Source organism: Mastigoproctus giganteus, chromosome 8 (genome assembly GCF_048544385.1).
Source record: "Mastigoproctus giganteus isolate SK-2022 chromosome 8, ASM4854438v1, whole genome shotgun sequence".
Classification (NCBI taxonomy): Eukaryota; Metazoa; Arthropoda; class Arachnida; order Uropygi; family Thelyphonidae; genus Mastigoproctus; species Mastigoproctus giganteus.
Genome location: NC_143582.1, coordinates 202176261 through 202197900, shown reverse-complemented (window position 1 = coordinate 202197900; position 21640 = coordinate 202176261). Strand labels below are relative to the sequence as shown.

At 40.8% G+C, this 21640-nt stretch overlaps 1 protein-coding gene across 1 annotated transcript in view; it reads right to left on the bottom strand.

The window, feature by feature from the left end:
* Positions 1 to 21286, bottom strand: part of LOC150082194 (uncharacterized) — an 84746-nt gene extending 63460 nt beyond the window's left edge. Inside the window, exon 1 of the mRNA XM_090380038.1 lies at positions 20506 to 21286. Coding sequence (XP_090236164.1) covers positions 20506 to 20887 — 382 coding nt within the window. The 5' untranslated portion in view covers positions 20888 to 21286. The remainder of the gene's footprint in view (positions 1 to 20505) is intronic.
* Positions 21287 to 21640: the final 354 nt, after the last annotated feature.

Sequence of the window (21640 nt, the reverse complement as noted above, 5' to 3'; positions counted from 1 at the left end):
TTTACAACAGCTGGAGACTATCAGCTGCGTTATCTGATATTGCGTGTGAAGTCGAGAGGCCCCTACTGTCATGTGACACGCGCTTCGAACCGACCCAGTTTGTCATCCTTATTCGTAAGAAGTTTAGCAGTAATGGGAGGAGTGAAGAAACATTACGAATAATCAGTCTTTATGTTATATTCAATTAGTCTATTTTCTGTATGTTGACTCTAGACATGGATGGCTTCATTAAATAAAGTTCTCACTTCATTTAACGTGAATTCACTCTAGACGACTTCAGGGATCCTCTTCGTTTCCCCTTGCTAGCCTTGGACACTAGAAAGGTGACACGATTTTATTTTTGGCCAAAAATTAGAAATCAGAACCTAGTAGGGCTACCTTTTCACCGAACTACAGCCCGCATACGTTATGGTATGGATTCCACTAGGTGTGCAAGGGGGTGCAGCCGTATAGTTGACCATTCTTCCATCAGATATTTGTCATCTGCTGTATTATGGTCGGCAGAGAACTACGAAGCTGAACTGAAATTTCCAACATCTCCAAGACATTCAAAATTTGATTCAGATCTGGATAAACAAGTGACCAGGGTAGATGGAAATAGTGAGAATGTTTCTCGAACTATTTAAATACAGTTTTTGCAGGGAGGATAATTGGGTTGTCATCTTGAAAGAATCCATTGCAAGAAGCATTGCAGGGTGAAGTTGGTTCTATGCGACAAAAAACATTCTGGGTGGTAGCACGACCTTCTAACGGTATGAATAGATCAATCCGTACCAACAGAACATACCAAATCCATGATACCACCTCCAGCCACTTGAATAGTGGAGAGACAATTTGGTTTGTCATGAGGTTTGTCCCACACTTTCACCCTACCATTGGCACAAAAAAGAGTAGCACAGTTGGTAGAATAGCCGTGCTTCCCACCCTGGGTGGAAAAGACCTAAGTTCGAGTCCTGTTGATGACGAGGGGAATTTTTATGGGCCTTTTTCATGATGTGGCTAAGTTAGTCGTTCGCAGACGAGGGTACCATGGTTTTTTTCTCCTGGAAACTCGGGTGTTTCCTCCAGCAAACAGAAAATCGTCCACAGAACACACAATTTTCAGACAATATACACGGAGCAACATAACCTTAGTCGTTGATGCTCCTAAAACCCAACTACAACAACGAATCAAGTGTCTAATTATCGCTTATCTCCAATTACTAAAGGTTTCTAATAATAATCAAAAAATGTTTTTATTATTTCAGCGTACGAATTACCCGGAATTATTTTATTATTGACTCTGCAGCTCGCCTTCTACATTTTTGCATAGCTGTGTAGAATCTCGAGCAAAGATCGAAACAAACTTATTTGATGAGCTGTAAAGAGATTGCGGATTTTCAACAATCCGTTTGATCCGGACGGGTTCTCTGAAAGCATCAGATTGTTCAATGGCTATTCCATATTTATATGTTTTTCTGTGCGCAAACTTCTGTCTCGATTTTTAACTTTTGTATAGATTCAGTAAGTACATTTTTTCCACTTTCACCGCTCTTTGATCCGTTCAATCCTTTTTGTCCAACGCCTCTTTTTTTCCAATTTTTTTTTGCACATTTTTTCGAAACTTATTCCTAAGAATCAAATTCTGATCCTAGCGTATTTATACATACCAACTCGACATCGGTCCTAAGTATTTTTAACTTTATCATTCTATTTTTTTTCGGATCTAGCTCTCATTTTTCATCCTTCAACTTCTCCTTTTCAAAGCGCTTAAATATTTCATGCAATACGTTTTTGTGTGGGCGAGTAACCACGATGAAAGAGATGCCTTATTTTCACCCTACTAATATAATCTTCTTATCATCGAGAACTCCTGAAACACATCAGTATAGTGCGATAGAAACAGCTGTCAGAGAAGACGTATTTTACAGTAAATCCTTCTTGGTGAATAGATATGACTTGTTTATTCCAAATATGATTTTGTTACTTTGTATTTGTTGAACGTATTATTAATAGTGGGAAATAATGCAAGAAAGCAAGCATCAGCAAAAATAAATAAATAAATAAACTCTTTCCACATCGCCTGTCCATTCCCTCCAATGCTTTGTCCTGTACTTTGAATTTATTCAGACTAACAACATCCACAACAACTGATGGAACTTTGTTCCAACAATCAACCACCCACTAACTGAAGGCAAAGTTCCCCACGTCTATCGTGCAACCATTCTTTCTCAGTTTGAATTTATGCCTCCTCATGTGTGTGCACCCTGAGCAAGAGGAAGAACGCCATCAGCACTGAGCTTTCTCAATCCATTCAAAGCTTTAAACACCTAAATCAGATCTCCCCGCAGGTGCCTAGTAACCAGACGCTGTAATATGCAGAACTGAAGTCTTTCTTCCTAAGACCACTCTTTTGTTCCCTTCACCTTGCCCTTGCCCTTCTCTGCATCCGATCCACCAGCTCTACATCCTTCCTAAAATGTGGCCTCCAGACTGGTATTCAATACTCAAGGTGCATCCTTACCACTGCCTATATAATGGGCTAATCACCTCCATGTCCCTGCTGGCACAATTCCTGTATATCATTGACAAAGCCCAATGAGGTGCAGTAGCAACTTGAGCAGTGCAAACGCAATGCTCAGACAACTTCATATCTGACTTCACAATTATCCCCCCCAGGTCTTTTTCATTTTCCACTGGGATTATTTGCTGATCATATGCAGTACCATTCACTTGTCAAGATTAAATTTCAACTGCCATTTCTCAGACCATTGGCCTAATTTTTCTAAACTCTGTTGCAGTATTTTACCCTAATTACTGACATTAACCACGCAGCTAACCTTTGTATCATCTGCATACTTAGACATTAAGCCTGATATACCTTCAGCAATATCTTTAGTTGGCTGTTGTTGGGTTTTAGGAGCATCAGCGAAAAGGCCATGTTGCTCCTGTCTGTAAATTGCATGTGTTCTAAGGTCGATTTTCTGTTTGCTGCAACAAAATTCCGAGTTTCTGGGAGAAAAAACCATACTGTCCTCATCTGGGACCCACTAACTGGGCCACGTTGTGAAAAAGGCCATGAAAATTCCTCCCGCCATCGACGAGACTCGAACTCAGGTCTTTTCCACCCGGTGTGGGGAGGAAAGCGATTCTGTAAACTGTGCTACCCTAGAAGACCTTTGTGCACTGGGATATATCCCCAATCGATCCTCTGTACTCTAGTACCGTGGATGGATTGTAGGTCGAGAGACAAGAGCTAGTTTAAAGGATTTAAATAAAGAAGAAAATTTACTTTGGTGGGTTTAAAGAGTGCATAAACAGTGCGTGTGTAACTATCTGTAGAAATTTCATACTCTTCAACAGAATAGAAGATTGTTAGAAAAACGTTTTGGAAACTGCCCCAGATATGAAAACAGCTAAGGGAATAGCGTAAACCGTACTTTCAAGAAAAATTTAGATGAAAGAGGACCAGAATCACATGGGAGCTTGTTAAGAAGGGATTTCCCTCAATCTCGATAAGACACCTTCAAGACATTTAGAGCAACAACTTTGGTTTCTAACCTTTTAGAATACATTTCATCAAATCAGTGAAAAGTTGGGGTATAAAAAAGAACTCCTGTCCCTGTGGATCGATGACTACATAATACATATTTAAGAATCATTACTTTAGTTTCGAAGCTATTGGGACAACAGTCCATCAAAATGCTGAAATCTAAACCTGCTATTTGTCCACAGCTCTTATTACAATGAACCCCAGAGGATATATAACGGAATCCAGTTTTTACAATAATACTCTGCAAGTTATGAGATCAAAACTTTATTTACTTTCGAATGTATGTGTGTTAAACAATAGTAGTACTAGTGGTAGTTGGGTTTTAGGAGCATCAACGACTAAGACTATATTGCTCCGTGTATACTGTCTAGGGTACGCTGAATTTCATATATCCGTGTAATATATTCGTTAGTGTTCACTAAACTATGATGAAGTGACCAGTTCACTGATGTGTTCATCAGAGCAGGCACAGATGCAATGGATGTTGATGGTCTCCCATTTCGCTATGAGACATCTCGTTTTCTATATCCCCTTAACTAGTTTGGGACAATCGACACAATACTGGTCCAGTTAACGAAACTTGGGTCTGGATTTTTTCGACCTTGAAAGTGGAATGATTGTGGGGTAAAGGCGTGCAGGTACCAGTATCTCTATAACAGCCAACATGGTTAAGTGCTCTTGTTCTAGGATGTCATCAAGAGTCTACCTGCCTGTGCCTTGTCAATGGCCCAACAAACAACCCGGTACAACATAGGAACAGCAAGACCAATCTACACGGATTGTGCACCAGAGATTAGCTTGTAACGGCTATGGCAGTTGTGCCTTCACGGGTACCCATGGTCACTGCGAGACACAAGAAACTGCGTCTTGCATGGAGCAGGTCAGCACCAAATCTAAATCATGGCATGAAAATCTGTCGCCTAGTCTTATGAATCCCGTTTACAACTCTCATATTGATGGGTGTATCTACATTTGGAAAAAGCAACATGAGGCCCTGGCACCCGGATGCACCTTTGATGTTTGGAGGCTGTGGTATTATAGTTTGCGGACTATTCTCATCACATGCCCTGGTTCTCTGATCACCGTTAATCAACTGCTTGATGGGAACGCCAACCTTTGTATCATTCCCTTCATGATGACAGTGTACCCAGACAACTCCGGCTTCTATCAACAAGACAACGCGCCATGCCACAAGGCCCAGCAGGCTTTCTGGTTTCAGGAACATGATAATGAGTTCTCCATCCTCCAATGACTGCCCAGCTCAGCCGATCTCAAACCAACTGAGCATATCGGGGACCTACTATAAAAGGACATTCGATGCCACAACCATCCACCATAATGTGCGGACATTACTGGAGATATTGTGCAACGTATGAGTAGTACTACTAGACGGCACCCCGCAACACCTTGTGGAGTCTATGCTAAGAAGTGTATGAACTGCATTACGGGTAAAAGTTGACCCCACGAGATATTAGGTAGGTGTTACTAATTCAAAGCCAACTCAGTGTACATATACACTGAATAGTTGTATGTGTGATGGAAATATTCGAAGATAACAGAGCTAAGATGGACATCTGAAAAAGTAAATTATAAATGCAAAATGTTAAAGTAAATTTTGGTTGTTTTTGTGGAAAACATCACTGAATGTTTTAAAGTTTCCTCTGGCTTCTGTTTGAAGGTTTTCCTTTTCTTGAAATATAACAAATAAAAGATGGGAAACACTTTGCATTTTCTTATTCTCCTTTATCATGATTATGACCCTGTCTGTTTACAAGTATCCCGCTTTCAGTTCCTGTGGGAAGAACCGGTTTTTACATTAACCCGGAGGTGGTGTGACTACGTAATAAGGATTATAAGAAAACACGCAAGCCCATTTCCAAGAGAGTGTTACTGTAAGGGTTTGCGTGCTAAGAGCATCGTAATAATTTTGAATTTTGCAGAAAAAAAGTAGCACCAAAGATTATCAAAAGAAAAAAAGAGTGATGAGTGGATCCGTTATGAAAGAAGGTTTTTTTCTTCTTATTTCTTGAAAACAAATAGGATGTTTCTTTGAAATTCAGGGCGTTATACAGAAGATATTACTTGGTAATGACACCATCCATCAGAGAGGACACGAAGGAATATGTCGACTGGAATTTTAATGAGAATTAACAAGGGGAAAGTGTAGAATATCGTCAGAAGCTTATTAGAAAATGATACCGCAGAGCTCTGATTAAAATTTAAAAATCAAAAAGAATAATTTTTAAATATTTAAATTTTGTAATTTTTCTTTATTTGTAAAGACACTCTAGGGTGTCCATTCATTATCGATCATAGACGAGAGCTATCAAATACGACTTTGTAAAAGGGATTCGCATTTCTAATGATGGAAAAACTTATGGACATATTATGGACGTATAGTCATCAAGAGAAAATTTAAAATTGAGAAAGGAGTTCGACAAGGAGACACAACATCTCCGAAGTTCTTAAATGCTGCCCTTGAAGAAGTTTCCAGAAGGTTACACTGGTTGTAGATAGGAGTCAGTGTGAATGGACAGTACCTAAACCATTTACGATTTTCAGATGACATTGTGGTCATAAGCCACGATCCCAAAGAATTAGAGGAAAATCTTAATCAGTTATGCACAGTTAGTAAGGATTTTGGACTAAAGATCAACATGGCTAAAACAAAAAATAATGATGAACAAGTATGCCACAGAAAGGGAAATAACGATTGAAGGAGCAGTAATTGAAAACGTGGAGTCATATACTTATCTGGGACAAGTCATCAGCTGTAATAATGATAAATGACTGGAAGTCAAGAGAAGAATAGATTTTGGATGGATAGCATTCAGGAAATATAGTCACATACTGAGAAGGGGGCAATATCTCAATTTGTCTGAAACGTAAAATAATGAACCAATGTATACTCCCCACCATGACGTGGAAGCGAAACTTGGGCACTCACCAAAATAATGGAAAAGAAGCTGAGAACTACACAGCGAAGAATGGAACGAATTATATTGGGAATTAGACTGTTGGATAAGAAGAGAAACACATGGAGAAAACTCAGGCAGCAAACTCAAGTAAAGGACATTCTTATCAAAACTAAAGAACTGAAATGGACTTGCGCAGGGCACATAGCTCGAAGACATGACGACAGATGGGCTAGGAAAATAACAGAATGGTACCCAAGAGGAACTAGAAGAAAACCTGGACAACGGCGGAGATGGATAGATGAAATTCAAGAGTTTGTGGGCAGTAAATGGATGGCCATTGCACAAAACAGAACAGGAAGAACTGGAAAACTGCTGGAGAGGCCTTCATCCTTCAGTGGATTGAAAATGGCTGATGATGATGATGGTCACCAGGAGAGCTGATCATAAGAAAATAAGTATGAGCGTTGGGCAAATATTTCCCTTCCTTCTCTTCTAAACTCACTAGCTAAAATATCCGCGACTGGATTATGAAAGAGAGGAAAATATCGTGTGGTCTGACCAGTCTCGATTTGCGCTTATTTGCATCAATTGTAAGACGAAAATGTGGCGTGAACCTCATGAAGCTATGCATCCAGACAGTCTCGTGTCTGTCACTTAAGTGTCTGGAGGTGGTATCGTGGTATGGATTATGTTCTACGGACTTGGTCCAGTCATGCTTTTAGAAGGTCCTGTTAACTCCAATGAATTTCTTTCTGTGGTATCGAACCAACTTTACACCTGCAGTGCATCATTTTTAGTGGGATTGCGATGGATTCTTTCAAGACAGCACAATTGTCTGACATGCAAAAATTGTCTCAGTGGTTTAAGGAACTTTCACAAAATTTCCAAACTCTGCTCGTAATTCTCCCAATTTGAATCCAGTTCAAGATGCGCGGATTATGTTGGAAATTGCATTTTCTACAGAACACAATACAACAGATGGCAGATATACTGATGAAAGAATGGTGAAATCCGGAGCTAGTTTCCCTCAGACACCTCATGGAAGTCATATCGCGACTTATACGGGCTGTAACTCAGGCCGAAGATGGCCCTACTAAATATTGAATCAAGGTTTATAGTGTTTGGCAGTGAGTGAATCTATAAGCGGTCTTGATGATGCAAATTTTGAGTGCACCCGCTATATCATCCTGCAGAGTGCATTCTTGTGGACTAAAAAGCTGAATTCCATGAACAGTGGATGGGTAATCTGAGTTGTGTGGTGGAACATTACTAATCATGCTCCAGGATATGACGTTACACTCAATACTATTTGTCAGCCTTGTAATTTTGATAATTTTGTCCTTTAAAAGAAATAAAAGTAATCGACACATTCAAAACTTGTCAGTTAATTTTATACCAAGCGATGGTCCAGTATTTAAAAATTTTGAAGTAGTGAAGACATTTCTTTTCCTGTGGAAGAAAAATCTCCAAAATTTATTGTAAAATTTTTTGAATCACCGTTTAATGAAGGGTACTCCCATATTATTATTATTGGTGTTCTTCGCGTATTGGATAAGCATGATCCGAAAATCGCAAAATAAAAGTTATGGGTTACATAACCCAACGACTACCAAGGATTTAGATCTGGGTGAAATATGAAAAAAAAAATCGACTAAAGTTTTCGCGTCATCGAAGGGATTCGAACCCGGCCTTTCCCACCGGGTGTGGGGAGGACGGTGACGATACCACTGTACTACCCGCCCAGACGGTGCTTACATTTTGGAAACTGCAGGTTTTGTCTGTTGCTCAGAGCCATTGTGGTTAAGTTGTACAAAGTATGGTGTCCAACGGGTCAAATCATCTCCCACCGACAAAACTGTTAAGGATTATCCAAAGTGGATATTCAATAACGGACTCTGTAAAATAGGCCCCACGTGTAGTAGCGTAATATTTGTGTATTTTATGTATGTTGTGTTGTTTTGACCTCTTGGCTACCTAGAAGCAGCGATCACTGGGAAGGCTGCTTCCAGATATTCGCCCGCACCACGGAAAGGAGGGCCAGTTCCAGTAGAAGGGAAGCCTAAGGCCTCAGTAAGGTGAAAGTCCAAAGGAACAGCCCAGGATAACACCTGAATAGTCGCAGTAGGTACTGTCCTACACACTCTCAACATGCTGAGAAGCATTGATCGTTGCATAGAATTGAGTTTTGCTTGGAACCTCACCAACACAGCACGATGAAACCAAGCACCTGCTGCATATGCTGTCATGAGAAGAAATAGAGCATTGTGATACAACAAAAGAGTCTTTCGGGATAAACCCCAGTCAGACTTAGAAACAAAAATAACAGCACTCGAAAACCTTTTCACTTTATCTCCTAAATCTGTCAAATGTGTAAAAAATAATACTGTAGTTTATAATCTCTTACTATTCCTAGATATTTAGCTTCGGATACCATTGGTAGCTGAATACCATTGAAATTTATTTGTGGAGGTCGACCAGGGTTCAATTTTCTTTTAAACAGCATGATTTTGGTTTGATGCTGATTAATAACTAACTTATAGTTTTGTGCCCAGAGATGCAAATCAGTCAATACAATATCAGCATTATGTTCAAGACTACTCCTCGACCTCCCAGCCACTATAATCGTTAAATCATCAGTAAAGGCTATTGTCCTTTAGCTATAAAAAGAGCGAGCTAACCAATTCTGCAAAACAAGGTTCCATATGAAAGGGCCCAAGACTGAACCATGGGGAACACCACGATATAAAAGGTTTTAGATATAACAATTACGTAAGTCAGACGTATGATGTTCCACAGCAGACGACCCAAGAGACACCGTCTCCTCACCGCTGATCATCGTCGATGGCGAATGCTGTGGTGTCAGCAATACCGGTTGGATACTGGAGGACTGGAAACGAGTGTGCTGGTCGGATCAGTCCAAATACCTGGTGCAACATGCAGGCAGACGCCTTCGTGTGTTGTGCAAGCAACATGAATTCATGGATCCATCGTGCATGGTGCCCACTGTCCAAAGCAGTTGGTTATTATGGGGCATGTTTTGCTGACAAGAACTAAGACCCCTGGTGCGTATGGACCAACATTTCACTGGCAAGGTCTTTTTGTGTGTGTGTGTGTGTGTGTGTGTGTGTTTCTTTTTCTTTTCTGCGGTCTCCAGGGCTTCCCCATACGTCACTGTATCGTCTGTACTAGGAAAATTCCAAAGCCGGCTGTGTAAGTGTAATGTAGATTTGAAGAGTTATGTTTGTTGTGTGCCGGCACCTGGCGATTTCGCAGCCAGGAGGCAGCAGACACCTAGTCGACTGCCCCCTGCTTCCCAAACTCAGCCACGTGGAGGCGTGCCAGAAACTATCCAAGACGGATCTCGCACCGGACTTTCCAGAAAATTCTAGAGAAGTCCAAAAGAAACATTGAACAGAAGAGAAAATAGTTAGGGAAGAGTAGAGTAAAATGAAGGGGGAGAGTAGACAGAAAGGTAGTGGAAGAAAGAAGGAGACATTCCCATGAAAAGTAGAAGTTACAAGATCAATGAAGGAAATTAAAAGAAATAAAGTCTGGACAGTGGTCCGTTAATCCCACTCCCGAAGGGGTCAGCAGAAGGGTCCCACCTCAGGAAACCAAGGTTAGCTGGTCTCTAAGAGGGTTGTCTGTCTTCTCGCTCTGAGCCGAGAATCAGAACCAGCAAAGATCCCAATCCATCTGTATTGCTGGATAAACAGTGGAGAGAAGTTCATACAGAGTGTCCATCTGTGGAGGTAGGGGTCAGCAGTTGACAGGTCCGGGTAATCTGAAGTGGATCAAAATTCCAGTCTAGTGAGCAGTCAGCCTGGGTGTCATAGGTGGTGAAGTCTCAGGTCAGTATCTTTGTGGATCAATGTTTGTAGTGGAGTCTGCTTGTTGGTAAGCACAATTAATATGGAAGGCGAAGGCTATCTATGTGGGTATCGAAGTTTGTCAGATGTAATCCAGTTCAGGTGGGTATCTTCGGATAGTGTTTGCCACATCCTTGTGGAGAAGGCAGGTATATCCTCCGTAAAGACACAGAATATCCAGGAGAATTCGTTCAGGGTTATGTGGTGTTGTTCAGCATCAGATGACTTCTTCTTCTTTTCAAGACTTTGTTGGCATAGTGTGAGAAAGCATTGTAGCTTTCCCTTGAATCTAACAAAGAGGGTGCTTCTTGAAGTGAATAAACTTCATTTGCTTACTGAAGTGGTTGCCGAAGATCAGCATAGTGTGGACATTCTAGTAGTATGTGCTCTGTAGTTTCCTGGGAACCACATGTGCAATAGGGGGTTTGAGAGAGGTGGAACTGGTGAGGTCTACTGGCAGCTCTTAGGAGACCACGTACACCCTGCCATATTGCATTTTTTTTCCTGTAGAGAAACAGATCTTCCAAGACGATAATGCGCCATGTCATCGGGCCCGCACTGTGCACGAGTGGTTCGAGGAACACAGCGAAGATATCATCCATCTTGACTGACCCCCAAACTCGCCTGACTTCAATCCAATTGAACACCTGTGGAATGTTTTGGTGGGAACGGTGGCCCAACACGGAAATAGGTAGGTGGTCATAATTCAGTTCTCACTGAGCGTATAAATAGGATGGGTGCCAAAGCAACGTTGGCTGAGGGCGCCCCAACCCTTTGAGCCAGCTATGGTCATGCTTATCGATAAATATTCAAACAAAAGCATTTTTTATGAAACACGAAGGATGGCCATTTATCTCATAGGTAACTACTCCACGTATCTCATGTTTATCCAGCATCTACAACTATTTGTTTGGCCAACTTGGACTTACAGAATCTGATAGAAGAACGAATACCCACTGATTTAAGTAGTTCATATTTCTAACTATCAGCACATAGCAATAAAAGGTTCACTTCGTTAAAGCGATATCGTTTTAAAGGAGAATTTTTATCTCAGTTTGAAAATGTTTTTTTCTCATTTCAGATCTTCCGATAAAAATTCTTCGAGTCCTCATTCGCCATCCTATTAAAGATCTAATTAGCGTTCATCTCCACAGATCGTTCGGATTTCATTTTATTTCTACCACGGGCTATTTTTAAAGTTGCTCTCAAACACGACAGCAGTTTAGAGATTTATTTAACAAAAAATGTTACCTTTAGCATCGTAAACCTTTAATTATGCTGGAATTGTTATTCTAATTTCAGTGGATTGCTATAAATCTCTTTAATTACTTCTTTGTTTTCTTTTCCAGTAAGCCACAAGAAATCGAATCATTTCAGTAGTTTTACATCGAGTATTGTATTTTTTTGTAAAGAGCACGGGCTCCTTTTTTTCAATATCTAATAGCTTTTAGCTGGTTTTGAAAACTTTAATTTTCTTTAAGGTTTCTTTTACATTCACTTCGACATCTTTTTTTCTCTCTTCGCGCTTAAAATTCTCCCTTTTCTTTTTCTTTTCGTCTTTCTTTTGCGCGTGATCAATTCGAAAAATTCACTGACTTTGCACTCAAAAAGTTCTGTTTAACTAAATAGAATATTCTAGGAAAATTCAGAAGTGTGTGGGTGTGAAAAGGTGGCAAAAGCCCCTAAAAGGTTTCAAAGAGATGTGTTCTATTGGAGTTATTGTAATTAATGCATAAATAAAATGTTATCGGATTCTTTTTAAAAGATTTTTGTTTAATGAATTATTGTGAACACTGTCGCTGAAGACGAATATTTGACATAATAAGTATCCTGGTATGCAAATTCCGAGTAGCCAATGGAAATCGATCTACCACCTTGCGGAACCGCACATTAAGCAAATTATTCATGCCTACAAAAACACGGGTTGGGACCACATCACTCCATTCCCATTTTTTGGCTTGCTCAGTGGGACAGCCACATTTCCAGTACTCGGGATGGCAAGCCATCGTTGTTTAGATGAGATGATTCTTTCAGGTGGCGGGCTGTTGGGGGATTTGAAGCCTGGTAGTTGCAGATTTGCACGTTGGATTATTGTCACGCAGTGTCGTCTCGGTACTATGGAAGTAGTTTCAGGAGACAAGAACCATTACAAGAAGAGCTGGCCAAGGTTGCCCGAGGGCTAAGTCAGACAGAACAGACCACTATCTGGTTCTAACAGCAAGACGATGTCCTGCCATCAACTATCTCTTGAGGTTGCTGTGGCCACAGGTGAAAACATTTCGAACCGGACTGCATTGAGAAGGCTCAGCTCAAGCGGAATCTATGCAAGGAAGCCATTGGTCCACTTACTCTAATAGTACAGATCACCTACTAGCAACACTCACTAGAGGGCGAGCTATTTTACTTTAAAAAGTATTTACTGTCCATGCTTAATAAATAAAAAATCTATCTCCACCTCACACCTGGTGGAAAAGACCTGAGTTCGAATCCCGCTAATGAGGTGACTAGTTTTTATGAGCTTTTTCACAACGTGGCTGTGATTGTCGGTCTCAGACGAAGGTAGCATGGTTTTTTTCTCCCGGAAACTCGGGTTTTTTGTCCAACAAACAGCAAATCGACCACAGAACGCACGAAATTTGCAGACATACTATATACCTTGAAATATGGCCAAAGTTGCTGATGCGCCTAAAATCCTACAATAACAACCGACTTTTCTCTATCTGTCTATCTATCTATTATTTTTTCTGTGTCTATTCTACTTTGCAAATTAGTTAAATATGTTTCAGCAGCTAAATACCTTAATCCTCAACTCTGTGTAGAAACAGCATCCTGCATTCCTTGGACAGTGACTCCCCGTTCCAGATCGTGGTGGATTGCTGACCTCAACAACAGCTTTAAAATGAAACAAGTCCTACATAAGAAATGGGAGCTAACGAATGGCAGTCAAGATAGAATCGCCTTTTCCCCGCCAGGGCCCACTTTAATCGGAAGAAAGCTGCTGCAATCCAAGTAAATCTTAACCGCACTCTGAGGAAAGGAAAGCCATTCTATGCTGCCTCACATGATGGATTCAATCATATGCTTGATCCTCAAGAATGGCTCAAATACACCGCCAGGTTTTCAAATACAACCACAGTCCCATCTACAGGTGTCCAGTCTGACTATGAAAACCTTTCAGATGTCCTAGGGACCATCCTGATCACGAAACAGGAGCTCATACGTGCCATCAATTCCCTTCCCACAACAGCCACTGTTGGGGAGGATGGAATTCCGCAATTTATGATCAAATGCTGAGCACATTCATTATAGACCCTCTTCTCTCGATCTACGACAGATGCCTCTCTGAGCATTATTTTCCACCCCAATGGAATAAGTACAGAGTGTACCCCACCCCTAAAAACCAATTTTCCACAAACGTCAGCCAGTTTAGACCCATATCAGTTGCCTCTTGTCTGTTAAAAACTCTCGAAAAGGCTTTGCTACCCACAATCACTCACCAAATCCTCCAGACAAAACCACCTGAAATCCACTACGCCGTCGCAGGAAAATCATCAATCACTAACTTGGCAGCCACCACAGAACGCATCCTCTCAGCATTCGAACAAAGAGCTGAGCTAGCAACCACATATCTCGACATAAACGCAGCCTTTGATGCCGTGTCGATCCCGGCCTTGCCCTCCTACTTAAGGATAAATTTCACATTCGAGATGATATGCTGTGCTTTTTTGGAATCTCTTCTCTATCACAGAATACTTATTCTCCATCGGCAACAACACACCCTATCCTGCGACATTACTGCTGGAGTACTGTAGGGGGGTTTCCTATCTGGTGTCCTGTTCACGGCTATCATCGTGCCCATTATTGCCTCAATGAATGGTCTCCTATGTTATGCCGATGACCTCAAACTGTTGACTCAAATTAACTCTGGCGACAACCCCGTTCAGCTCAGCAACAGGATGAATTCCCAACTTAAGAATCTTGAATTGTACCTGGAAAACTTCAATCTAAAAATGAACCCACTGAAGTCTGCTCAGGTTATATTTTCCCTCAAATCCATGCCAACAGTACTCAATGTGTCACTCGCAGGGGCAAGAATACCAAACATACCCTCGCACACAGACCTTGGCGTTCTGTTTGATCAAAGGATGTCCTTTGTCAACCAGATCGACAAAATCAGTACCAAATTTTCTCATCTACGGTGGATCTCACAGCAGCAGCTGCTACACGTCCGACATCCTCTCACTGTTAAAAAGTTCATCACCTTCACCGTCTACCCCGCCATTCTCTATGGTGCAGAAATATGGGCCTCTGTTGCCCCTACAAACCTCAAGAGGATATACACCGCTGAATACTGGTTACTGAAATGGGCCAATAACAAGCTTCGTCTGTCTCCCGCTACCACAACCACCATGATGGCACAAGCACTCGCCATCCTGAAGATGAAGTTCCTGATCGTGGAAAAGAGGCTGGTCTTCACAGCCAAACTCATCACAGGCCAGATATCATCTCCAAATATTTGGAACGCTTGCTCTTGGTGGATTCCATTTGTAATCGGTATTTTGTAGCCTTTTGTATTTGTACGCTGTAACTTTACTTCACAATAAAGATTTATTGATTTATTTATTTGCATTTTTTAAGTCTGAGAACTGTAAGTTCGCTTCCGGTATGGACAACTGGCTGTACAGGAAAGTGTTCTTTACAGGGACTACAGGCTTTACAATACTGTAGTTCCCTCCATTGAAGTCCACTTCCATCGGGGCACACAACATCCTCTATTGAAGAGGGCTTCAGAAATTCATGCAGACACCAACGGGACTCGAACCCAAACTTCTCGAAAGGAGTGACGAGTGGCGAAACCACTATACTGCCATGAAAGACTAAATTACCGTGTGGCCACAATTCAAATACCGCTATTGAGAGCTGTCTGAAGCGCCATCGAATGGAGAAAATGCAACTAAATATTGGTAGTTATGTTCTTCGGATGAGAATTTTATTATGGTATTATCCTATGGAATGCAACTTTCGCAGTTATTAAACAGTATGACCTCAAAAATCAAAATTCATGAATATTTCTCTGAGCACTGTCAACCCCACAATCTAGCCAAACAAATTAGAGACTTTTATTCAATATCCAGTAGGGCCCACTACTTTTTTGTTCAAATTACAGCCCATCCACTTCGTGGCATTATTCCATTAGGTGTCTGAGGAAGTCTAGCTCCAGATCTGACCATTCTTCGTTGTAGCTGGATATTTGTAGCTGCTGTGTTGTGGTCTGTAGAGAACTGCGAACCGAACTGTCCTTTCCGGACAATCTGAGTTCGATTCCGATCTCGACAATCAGGTGGCCAGGATAGATGTGGCCAAACTTAGTAACGTTCCTCGAACCATTCAGACAATTTTTGCACGATGGATAGTTCGACTATCGTCTTTAAGGAATCCATCACAATCGTGATAAGTGTAATTTGCAGAGTGAAGTCAGTTCGATGCGACAGAAAGATATTTATTGGAGGTAACAAGACCTTATAATGCTGTGAGACCCAGTCCCTACCAAAGGAACATACCCCATACCATGATATCACTTCTAGCCGCTTGAATAGTGAACACGAGACAGCCTGTATGTATGGCTGCATGAGGTTCACCCCACACTTTTGTCCTACCATTCGTGCAAAAAAAAGTGTAAATCGGGATTGGTCAAACGTCAATCTTTTCCACTGTTTCAAAGTCCAGTCTTGGCGTTGGCTGCACTATTTCAGTGGAACTTCGCGATTTTTTACAGAAAGAATTGGCTCTCACATAGACACACGAATGCAAAATTCCACATTCTTCAGTTCCTTCCGCATAGTTCAGTTACCAATGGGTCTTTCTTTGCCTAAATTGAAATTTTCAGTCTTTTGCTGCACACTGGACCTTTTATTCTGAGGTAAAATTCGCTTTAAATCCCTGCAGTATTGAGTACCGACTTTCTGCAGCAAATTCTTCCTTTTAGAGCTGTATTCTCCTTTCATCTTCCACTCATTGGTACACACCAATCCATCGTCTTCTCAATTGTGGCTCCTATTTAAATTGCTTCAACAATAACATTTTCTGAAACTAGGAAAGATCACCTATCTTCCTCACTACCGGATCGACTAAGAACTCCTAGAAAGTACATTTATCTGATACCAAGGAATTTGTGATCGTACCATGTGATAACTGATGTTTGTATATCGTACGTTTAATTATCTGTTGAATTCAATACTATATTCTAACTTTCTATCTCCTACTGAAAATAGATTTAATTCCACGGATCAGATGTGTTTACCACTCGCATATCAGTGGTCTCCAACATCAGAGAAGAAACAAATAGTATTTTTATTGATATAACGATCCACACATCCACCCGAGTGTAATTGGAACTTGCGTGCCAGTCAACAAACCCTCAACGTTGCTACTGCTGGAAAAACAAGCGAATACAATCGATTTTGAACGAAAGAAAATTTTAGCCGCTTCAGGACTCGAATGGTCAACTTTCGGTTAGTCTGAAAGTTGAAAATAGTCTATAGAAAGTCGAAGCAGAGGAAACTTTCGCAAGATGTAAAGCCGACTGACAGATTAAACGATTTAAGATTTAACTGGTGTTCTGAAACATGAGAGTGCATCAAGGATAACAAGATTTCTATCTTATATATTGTAATCCGGATTATGAGGACCAATAAGCACTCGTAGAAGAAAACCTTTGTCTGAGCAAAAGGAGATTAAATTTAACGATTTCTCTATTGATGAAGACTTCTTAGAAAGAGAAAATCTTAGATGTTGGTAACCCAATGTTTCTTTTTTGTTGTTTTGATGGAAATTTTCTTGAAGACAAATGTAAAGAACAATGTTTTAGATAGCAAACGCATACTTAATACTTTATTATGAATATTTCCTACTGGAGCAAAATTTCTCATCATCAATTACGAGTTACGCACAACTAGAATTCTAAACGTTGACAAACTTTTATCTGTGCTATAAAAAAATGCAGAATAACGGTATAAACGGGTTTTATACTGTTAGCCTAAACACCGTCCTTCCCACGCCAGCTGGAGGATGGAAAAGACCTGAGTTCGAGTCCCATCGATGACGTGAGGAATTTTTATGTGCCTTTTTCACAACGTGGTTGAGTTAGACAGTTTCAGGCGGATGTGGCATGGTTTTTTCTTTCTTTAGGAAACTGGGTTTTTCATCCAGAAAATACAAAATCGACCACAGAACACAAGCAGTTTACAAACAATACACCCGGAGCAATATGGTCTTGGCGCTGATGTTCCTAAAACCCTGCAACAACAACACCGGGTGGAAAACACCTAGGTTCGAATTCTGTCAATGATGCGAGGAATTTTTATGTCCTTTTTTCACAACATTGCTGAGTCCAAGAACTAGACTGCAGGAAGTCCAGTGTGCAGCAAATGACTGAAAAGTTTTTAGGCAAAGAAAGACCCATTTCTAACATACTGCGGCGGAGGTTGAACAATCTGCGTTGGACAGTCTTGTGCCTATAAAAAATATTCGACTGGAGTGGTGCACTGCACTGTGGAACAGTGGAAAATTCATGAGATTTGACGAGTCTCGATTTATACTTTTTTTTTCACCAATGATAGAGTGATAGTGTGGCGCAAACCTCATGAAGCCATGCATCCAGACTGTCTCTTGTTCCCTGCTCAAGCGGCTAGAGATGGTATACTGGTACAGAATATGTTCTGTTGGTACGGACTGGATTCCCAAGATTTCCAGCATCTACCGTGGCCTCCTAATTCTCCAGATCTGAATCCAATTAATAATGTTTTAGAGCATTTCGGCTTCGAAGTTTTCTGCTGAACACAATACGGTAGCTGACAAATATCCTGATGAAAGAATAGCCAAATCTGGAGCTCGACTCCCCTCAGACACCAAATGGAATCCATGAGACGACGTACAAGGGCCGCAAGGTCTGGAGGCCTCACTTCAAGAAGGATGTTGATCTACTGAAACAGGTGCAGAGAAGAGCAAATAGACTGGTGAAGGGAACAAAAAGGTATTCTTACCTAGAAAAGCTTCAGTTCTGAAAATTTCAGCGTCTCAAGACTAGACAACTGTGGGGAGATCTGATTGAGGTGTTCAAAGCTTTGAGTGGATTGAGTAAGCTGAATGTTAATGGCATTCTTTAACTTGCTGAGGCTAGCCCCCATGAGGGAGTATAAATTCAAGAAAGTTTGCCTTCAGCCAGCGGATGGTTGATTGTTGGAACAGGCTTCCGTCTCATCTGTTGTTGTGGAAGTGGATGGGTTGAATAAATTCAAGGACGAACTAGACAAATTCTTGGAGGCTACGGATGGGTAAACTGTGTAAGCTTTTGTTTTAAGCTGATGCTATATAAACTTACTTTCTTGCATCATTTGCCATGACTGCTATTGCTACTACTAATTCGTGAAAAACCTAGCCCTGCTGGACACTGAATAATGGTTTATAAATTTTTAAAACTTTAGGCATTGTTGGTGATGAGTAAATACCTTAACCAGGCTTACTCCGAAGGGGGGGATTGTGTCTTGGAAACACCACTGATCGTCCCATGATTAGAGTCAGCCGTTCCACCGTTTTTCGTCTATCGACTCGGCAGATCAGCCTGTGTTCACCACGACCATCGATGAGTTTGAAGCCCGCTATTGGTCCAGCGACTGTTCTGTTCACTGTCCGTTCACTCTTGAAGCACCTTAACTACAATACTCCGCAAACAGCTTTCAAGATTTGGCAGTTTCCATTCTTCAACCTAACCGACAATCAAGCTTTTTTCGAAGTCCCTCAGATCACGTCCGTTGCCCATATCGATCAAGTAAGACTGCGTGCCACGAACCTGTAGTGTCACATTTACCGGTTCTCACAGCGACTCGTATGACACCAACCGGAGAGGAAGAGCCGATTTAAAAAACATGGAGATGGTCATAATCTTTTGAGTGGACAGTGTATATATATTTATTTATATAAAATACGCTTCATTTTATATAAATAAGCTATTTAGTATCCTAATAAATTGTTGGCGCAGTGTATTTTCTCTATTTTTGTACGCTAATAACGAAATGAATAACCCAGATGAAATACCGTCTTGTTTATATACCATATCGGTAAATAATGTTACAGTGTATAAAGAATATTGCTTTAACTGGGGAAAGATTACAGTGAACCGCATAGTTGGACAAATATATGATTGGTACATCAATCATAACATTGCATCAATCGTGAAAGCTATTTACTTCGAAATAAGTGGGTCCGTTCTGGTAAGCAAAAATCGATAAACCCATTTGTTACAGCAAATTCTTTGATGACTACTGTTTGATTCGAAAACACACCCATCCATCCTTCATTCATACATCACGCTTATGTTTTTTTTTTGAAAGAATAACAGGAAATTGCATTCTTTTTACTCTATTTTTAGAAACGCGAAAAGAAAAACTTTTTTTCTTGAAAAACCAGTTGCAGTGAATCGAAAATAGTAAAGTAGGTTACCAGAAAGTTCGTTTTATTGTAGATGAATAATGTGGTTCTTGGAAAAGGATGTCAGGAGTGTATGCTAGACAGATGCAAACACCGAGAGGGGTGGTGTTTACTGTAGTACATTGGCGAAGCAATAAACAGCAGAAGCTTGAAAAACAGAGACCACAATCTATTTTAAACCGCCATGTTTCTGATTCCAGACATCATTCCAAGTTTATATAATCCCAAAAGTGCTGCTCAATTCACTTTTATCTTCCATAGTGTCTGTGGCAGTGTTTGCAATTTGAACAGCTGCCATATTGTTTGGAGACTGCAGATCCCACCGTCTGGACACCCTAGGACTTGTGATACAAGTTTAGTGGAATCAGAAGAGGAAAGCAGCGGTGGTTCAGCAATTGTATAAATTCTTTAGATGTCGAGGTAATGCTGTTAATATTTTGATATTCATGATCATACGGTAAAGTTCGTTGCTGTTACTAACTTATTATTAGGTGGATGAAGTTACATTAATGGATAGTCGGTCTCTAAATCTTTACTTTTTGAATACTGAAACAAATAAGCAAACTTCTTTGCAGTTAAGGACATCTATTTGAGATCTTCGATGCATACGCAGTAACATATGTCTTTTTAAGTATGTGCAGAATTTATTTTTAATTAAATGAACAGAATAATCAGTTAAGATGAAAAATTATCACAGTACCTTGTTCTCCTTCTTTCAAAACAGCTCTTTCCTCAATGATTGATACTGCCGAAGTTGCTCCAGTCTCTCCATCCAGTCGAGTTCTGTCGTCCAGTTCGACGACCATCCCTTTCTGTACGCTCTCGGGAACTTTGCTCAATGGGACCACCTCTACCCTTATCTGTGGACACTTTCCTTGTTTCTCTAACTCCCGGATGATGTGCAGATAGCTGTTATTGAGAGCAAACCAAAATCCATCTTTCTCAACCACCTGTATCTTGGGGATTTTTTCTCGGCTCTCCTGAAACTTGTTACTCAAATCAGCAATCGTTCTTCGATCGGGGGCCAGGATGCCATTTGTAGTATCTTTTATGAAGTGTATTTCCGACGGCGCTAAAAGCATCTTCGACGAACCAAACGGGAATGCAGTCCAATAACATGAAGAAACGGTCCTACGGGTTATTCTTCCTATTCGAAAAGGCGTGTTGTCGTTTGGAGAGGTTCAGCCAACAATTCCACTCAAATCGCCAAGAACATCGACTTCTGCGGGGGGCAGTATCTTCTTAACGCTTAGCAATAGAACGCCTCCTCATGATTTTAAGCTCGAGCGGAAGGGCACATATGTTCAGGGACTGCGTCATAAGAGGAGAGACCTAATGTGGTACAATTAGTGACAATCAGTAAACCCAGATTGTCACCCCTTTCGCATATATCGTTCTCAAGTGTCTTACTTTAAGCCAGTAAGTCCATGTTCACTATACGGCTTCTACATAGCATGTGCTCGGGGTTACGTGCCAGCAGAGGAGGCTCTAACGCACTCGTAGAGGGAGGTGGAGCAGGTTGGGAGTTTGCGCTGTAAGACCACTGTATCGATTTTTCTGTAGATACACACCAAGCGATCAGCAATCTAGATAACTGTGCCCTTAATGGTAGCATTTACAAAAGAACTGTTTGTTGTTATGTATAAGGAGATATCGTCTTTGCTTCTTTGGGCCCAGTGCACAAAAATCTATGGACATTGCATTACGTGATGGCTGCCATTTTTCTTGTAGTATCAAACTGTCAGATGTGAAAAGATAATTGAATTCTACATCTTATAAATAAACAACTACCCAAATAATCGTTTCCTTTCAAAAGCGTGCATTGTATTCTAATT